At 46.0% G+C, this 6593-nt stretch overlaps 1 protein-coding gene across 1 annotated transcript; it reads right to left on the bottom strand.

Moving 5' to 3' along the window:
* Positions 1 to 239: 239 nt before the first annotated feature.
* On the bottom strand, positions 240 to 4653 carry LOC147882938 (uncharacterized). The gene is made up of 10 exons (XM_087400535.1): positions 4401 to 4653; positions 3989 to 4128; positions 3812 to 3906; positions 3098 to 3657; positions 2204 to 2968; positions 1932 to 2089; positions 1595 to 1671; positions 1348 to 1495; positions 1057 to 1206; positions 240 to 923 (listed from the first exon to the last, which is right to left on the bottom strand). The coding sequence occupies exons 1-10, from the start codon at positions 4651 to 4653 to the stop codon at positions 240 to 242; spliced, it is 3030 nt and encodes a 1009-aa protein (XP_087256661.1).
* Positions 4654 to 6593: the final 1940 nt, after the last annotated feature.

The raw sequence follows: 6593 nt of genomic DNA, 5'->3' as shown, positions 1-6593 counted from the left end.
TGAGGGCATCATGTATGATAATATACAAAAACCATGAGAGAGCTAGAGAAAAGGGGGTGTCAAGGCTTGTCGATTTTAGCAGCTCCATCTGTATGGTCACACAATCACAGTATGAGGTGGAGTAGATGTTGCACTTCATATTGCTAGTGTGTACTGAGAGACAGTTCGAGTATCGCAATGGTGGCAGCCGGCTTCATCCTGCAGCCATAATATCATATGCGATCACGTCTGCAAGTTGCTTAGTCCCTGGACACATGGGTCTTGAGCAAAACTTGCGTAGACAACTTCCTGTTTTCCCTAGCCCTGTATGTGGCTTGCAATGCCCTCACGGGTAGCTTGCGCTCACGGGTATTCCACCGAGCACTGCTACTCGAGGAAAGCTCATCAGCACTCGGAGACATAGCGGGCGAAATTTCACCACTGCTACCAAGGCTCCGAGGAAACCTGCTCTCGCACTGGGGTGTCGTGGCCAAGACATCATGCCGCTCTTCTTGCTCAAATGCCATTGATTCAGCCATCGACGAGCCAAACGATTCCGTCAACCTATCGCTAGTGTAGGTTTTTCCTGGCGAAGCAGGCCGCCTGTGGGGCCTTGATCTGCAACTCAGACCTGCATAGCTCTTTGGTGTGCTCGACACTGTTGTCGTGCTCGACGTATCTGTGGGACACTCACTCGCCGTGCTTGAATATGAGCTCGAGCTTGCCAGCCCTGAGCTCAGAAGCGACGACTTGGCCGTGCTGGGGGGAAATCTCGGCATAAGTATTGGGCCACTGTGCCCTGAGAGAGAACCTCGTCTGCTTCTTTGACTTCTGTTCGGGTGGTATGAGGTTACTTCATTTACTGATCCGGACCTTGGAATGCTGTGGCTAGTGAACGGCGTCGGGGAGCCTCCAAGCAAATCACCTTCTAAGATCTTCAGGACCTGTCATCCAGTGGCATTCGCCGACATTCTTCTCAATTGTTGGCAAACTAATCATGCCAAACAAATACAGTCGAGTTGCAAGGGATCGAGTCAATTTGGAAGAGAATTAAGTAGGAAGAGTTTGGGCAACCACCTGAGACATTCGTGGCCTAGAACGCGGATCCCGTCGAAGGCAGAGTGATGCTGCATGCAACATACAATAGGCCTCATATTCCGAATATATGTCCTCCAATCGGGGATCTATCAGTTCAGCGAGAGCATGATCCTCCACAAGAGGGCGTGCCTGGACATCAATCCCGTTAGAATACTCACGCGAATTTCTTGAAACGAAGCTCTCAGGTTATTACTTTCCACGACCCTTTTCCAAAAAAGAATTGAGTGCTAATTCCGTTCAGGAATTCAAAGGCCTGAGCATGAGCTTTACCCATTCTGTGAGGCATTGTTTTCCCCTGGGACTATTGAAGTCTATTGCTTTGCGTCCAGTTAGTAGCTCCAAGAGGATGACTCCGAACGAGTAGACATCGGCTTTTTCTGTGAGCTGTCCTGTTTGGACATACTCTGGAGCCAAATATCTGATTGGCAGTGACAGATTTGTGAATGAAGTGAGCGATCAATCTCTGGAATCAGATAGAGATGTGATGAAACGATGAAATACGTCAGGATTTCAGTACCCAAACGTGCCAATCACTCGCGTCTCCTCTTCTAGCTGTCCGTGGCGTTGGCACCTTGCGAGCCCAAAATCGGCAACCTGCAAAGAATGTGGAAATCTGTTATCATATATTTAAAAGAGGTAACAGCTACAAGCTACTACTGCATGTGGCTATGATGATTCATCTGACGGCTGACAAGATTAGCGAGACTTGAGAGTCGAGACTCGAGACTCAGCAGACGTGAAGTGTAGAGAAGTACAGAGTGAAACAACATCCAGGTCACAAGCGAATTCTGAAGAACTATAACCCACAAACAAGAATTGAAAGGGCAAGCAGGGCATGGATGATGGCAACATACCAATGGCTCAAAGTCATGAGTCACAAGAATGTTGCTAGGGCGAAGGTCACGGTGAACGATGCACCCCACGCGGCAATCTTCGTGCAGGAATCTGAGGCCCCTTGCGGCCCCGACGGCAACTTTCTGCCTTGATGCCCATTCAAGAGTACCTTGATCTCCTGGGTATCGCCATCAATAACTTAGACCGGAGGAAACTCGTTGTAGCTTGAATAGAAGAGACTTGCAAATTAATGGCAGATTGCGGAATCTAAATAGAGGAGAGATGAACATACTGAAGAGGTGGGAGGAAAGAGAGCCATTGCAGACGAACTCATAGACGAGGAGTCGGCGACCACCTTCCATGCAGTAGCCGATGAGCATCACAACGTTGCGATGCTGAGCACAGTTGAGGACTTCAACCTCAGAGCAGAATTCCTTGTCGCCCTGCGAGCTCGCAGCCCTTAGCTGCTTCACGGCTATCACCTGGCCATCAGGTAACACCCCCTTGTGCACTGCGCCGAATCCTCCTTCTGCCAAGAACGTCTCTTGCGAGAATCCAATCGTTGCGTTGCTCAATTCTGCATAGGTAAACGTAACTGCTGATCTCCCAAACACCGGCGCCCTGTGCTTGCATTCTGAGCACAATGGCGGTGGACTTCCTGGAGCTGTTCTTGCCAATGACGCTATAGATGCACTGCTTGTCGATCTCTCCGAATCGGCCACGGTTCCTCCTGACCTCCTGCTGGACTCCTTTCTGCTCTTGGACGCCAATTCACGCTGTGTGAATCTCTCCGACTGCGATCCCTCCGTGAATCCTCTGGAGGCAGGACTCCCCTTTTCTGCATCCGACGACCACATATTGTCGTCGGTTCTCTTGAAGGATTGAAGCATGAGATTGGAAAGCATGTTCCCGGGTCCGCTGTTTTCGGGGTAAGTTATTAGGGTGGTCGGAGGGTGGACACTGTCTGCAAGACTTGATGAAGTTCTAACAGAAGTGGCTCTCGAGATAGCAGGGGTCCGGCTTCTCTCCTTCAAGGATTGTTGGCTCAATTTCTGACCTGCGACGATAGTTGAAGTTTGCCATCAGCTTCACTGAGAATCAGATTGTGGCCAGCTAGACCGAGGTCATCGCTGCATTGGAACACTTGTGATGCCTAGAAAACAAATCGAGGAGTAATAACAGTTACCTCTACTGCTTAAGTTAGTACGGAGCGGGGTTTGCGACAAAGCAGGACTTCGTACTTTAATCTCTGGAGGGTTTCTTCCGGAATTCAAGCCAGCAGGTGCACTACTGCACATTTTTGAACTTGAAAGTGGTGCTTCAATATCACTCCCATACTCGGATCTCTTTGCTGGGAATGATCGTATGTTACTGCGATCGGAGACAGTTGTTGAGGATGGGGAGGATGTGCCAAAATCCGATCCTGTAAACGGAGTATAAGGCGTTCCGGTATCCGAATTGCTGTCTTCGTTTTCTTTTACTGGTGACTTTTGTTGATCAGGTTTATTTGATGTGAAGCTTAAATTTATTTGGGACACCAATCCCTCGAAACCAGCAGGAAGATTGGTAAAGCTTAATCCTGGCAAGAGTCCGGACGAAGAACTACCCTCTGTAGAACCTCCAGCCTCAAGAGCGAGTTCCCGCTTCAAATTCAATCGAAGAATCTTAGCATTATGGCTGCTGTGCACAATGACCAAGTTGCACTCCAACAGGGCCATGCAACGCTTCTCCTCTTTCTTCATCTTTCTGTACATGCAAACAAGAGTGGCTTTTAAGCTCTACAGAGCATTGAAGATAAGTTAGTAACGAGCTTTGGGCACCAACAATATAAGTGAACTGTAACATACGCGGGAACTCGGAAATAATATATCGAAATTTGCCAGACGGGTTGAGGTATTACCTGTCGAGGACGAGCCACGATGCACAGAGCTTTGATGCCTCTGTTGCTATAGTTGTTTTGCCGCTCAAGATCAGTATTTGCACGTTAACTTGAACCTGCCAATCAACGCTCAATTAGCGATTTAAGTAAAGCTTTAGAATTTGATGGGAAGGATTAGAATACCGATCAACAACGAACCTTTTTCTCAACGCACCGACCGTTCAATTCCCGCAGCATCTGAACGCAGGAGTCAGTTATATCAGACTCGTTCTCGCGTGTTCCTTCGAAACATTCTAGACCCAATCTCGCCCAAAATCTCCAAATGGCTGCCACAACAGATGGACAATTCACTGTTGAGGCAATATATGCAGGCTTCCTCGGTAGGTATTGGAACGAGATTGAATGTGTTGATAGCGGTCATTGCAAAACCATGCGGTTAGCTAGATTGTATGAAGTAATTAATCATGGGAAAACTTCATTGAGCAGGCCGTGGCATTCTTTCAAAGAATTCTAAAAGGCGTGAGGAGTCTCTGAGGACAACAGGATAAAATAGGATTAATGTAACAGTACTTATACAACGATTTTTGAGTAATAAATTTACCGGAGTATCCTGGTATGACCGCCAATAGAGTGATGCGATTTCCAGGTTGCGCGACCTTGTTGAGCGTCCACTCTAGCGCGTGCCTAGTGATTTGCTTAGTGGCATTAATCGCGATCACGATGGTCTGCGACCTCGAGGAAGTTCTTGCAACGGTTGCCGTATCTCCCAGCTTTGCAATCTCTGCAGCTTTCCGTACTCTTTTCCACTCGGATAAAGCACTCCCAGGTGGCAGATTATCATGATCGAGAACGATAGGAGCCATTACCCGGTGATCGCGTCTAAATCTAACGAAGGAGAAGCAAGAGTGATGAGGAGGAGGGCGGAGGCAGCGCATATTGTGGGCTGTACCCCAGCGATGACTGAAGGAGGTACGCCGGCGCGAGTGACGTTCTGCTGAGGAGCAACATGGACAACCTCGCAGAGTAGCGCAATAGGTATTGCAATTAGAGTGGCAGCAAATGTTGCGAACTTGCGACTGGCTTCTGCCTGTGGTGGGCACAAGATGGTGTCGGCTACGAGGAGCTGTGAATGACGATGAATGGAAAAGTGGACGAATGATGGTAGCGTCAAAGCAAGGCAAAGGCAAAGCGCGTTCGTTCTTCGTTGGCTGGGAAACTGGGACGTACTATTATTGAAGATTTGTAAGTATGCATGCATGGAGCCGTTGACGTGTCGCACCCTTGTGAGGGCGGCACATGCAAAGATCGCTCAGGCGGCTTTGTCGTTCCTTTTCTCAATTTCTATACTAACATCATAATATCACGTCTTTGCATTCTCCGCCGCTTCTCGCAAACGACACAATCCAAGAATGTTCGCAACGCCCTAGTCAAAGTTTAAACCATGGTTTTTCACCCGCGATTTAACCCACGTTCTTAATTAATATTAGTCTCTCTCTCTCTCTCTCGTACACTATAGCAAAGTAATCATCGCAAATGTTCCATACGATCAAATCTTATAGGATACAAAGTGGAACTCCATTTCAATTCTTGTACAAGCTATACTTTGGTTTCCATGCAAAATAGGCTCTTGAATCCTTCTTAGCTTCCCAATAGCTTTATAAATACTTGAAAATGTTTTTTAAAACTCGAAAAACTTTTCCAATCTTAAAATAGTTGTGTGAGTGTCATACCATTTTCATCTACAACCTAATTTGTAAGTTAAATTAGCGTTTAACAATACTTTATGGCTTCAAATAAAATTTCTTGCTCCATAACATTTGCTTTAACCTTTGTAAAGCCCTCAAAAGTCTTTTGGAATTTTCAATTAGTATCCCAATGGTTTCTAACTATGAAAGCACGTTTCTCGAATTTCAAAAGCAGTTTTTTAACTCCTAATAGTTTCTCACCATGAGAAGAGTTTTTCTAGCTTCAATTCAGTTTTTACAACTTTAGCTTTGGTACAATTTTTAAGCTTTTGAGTAAAAGATATGATCAAGTTGACAAAAGCACCAAATTAAACACGATACTAGAATAACATAATGGTACATGAGGGATAGACACAATAATGCATACACACACCTCACATCTCACAAAGCAATAAAAACAAGAAACACAATAGGCATCACAATCAACAGATACTGAGGTCGAACAAAGAGTGTAGCTTATAACGAAACCCAATGACGTAGAACCCAACCCAAACAAGAAGACAAAAGCAATAACACACACACACACACACACACACACACACACACACACACACACACACACACACGCACGCACTTATGCACACACACACACACACAATTATTCGCAAACATGATGGATAAGCAAAAACCTAAGAATCTCATGCTTGAAATCTGTAAATAAAACTCATGCATACAATCAATGGATGTATATTTTGCCTCCCACATAAACCACCCAGAGCTGCTCATCATTAGAGGAGATTTGGACTCAAAAAGGGCATCATAAGGAGTGGATCAAGAACTAATAAAGCTTACAGAGGTTCCATCACCCACTAAAAAGTCTATCCCCCTAGGCTTTGGTGGTCTTAACGATGCCTCAAAAAGTGGATGTCCCTCTCCCACTTTGAGGGGGGCCCTACTTGCAAAATGTTGCCCCTTTTTTCTCTCTAAGGCATTCCACATTCCCTTAAATTCTCACATGTGTACCACTCGCCCCAAAATGTTAACATTTTTTAAAGTGCCAAAAATGGCTTAAAACGTTTCCAAGCCTTCCTCCAAACCTTTCCATGTACCAAAACCAC

This window comes from Dipteris shenzhenensis, chromosome 29, assembly GCF_047967505.1.
Source record: "Dipteris shenzhenensis isolate YYH24624 ecotype China chromosome 29, Dip_SZ_1.0, whole genome shotgun sequence".
In the NCBI taxonomy this organism is placed as follows: domain Eukaryota; kingdom Viridiplantae; phylum Streptophyta; class Polypodiopsida; order Gleicheniales; family Dipteridaceae; genus Dipteris; species Dipteris shenzhenensis.
Note: the sequence above shows the minus strand (reverse complement) of the source record. Positions and strands in the feature narration are given on the sequence as shown.

Bases quoted from the DNA above. Each gene is read 5' to 3' on its own strand.
- LOC147882938 (XM_087400535.1), bottom strand. From the start codon at position 4,653: ATGGCTCCTATCGTTCTCGATCATGATAATCTGCCACCTGGGAGTGCT. The intron at 3,658-3,811 runs GTAATACCTCAA...TTGCATGTACAG, and splicing joins TCGTGGCTCGTCCTCGACAG to AAAGATGAAGAAAGAGGAGA. The intron at 1,672-1,931 runs GTATGTTGCCAT...CATTCTTTGCAG, and splicing joins CTCATGACTTTGAGCCATTG to GTTGCCGATTTTGGGCTCGC.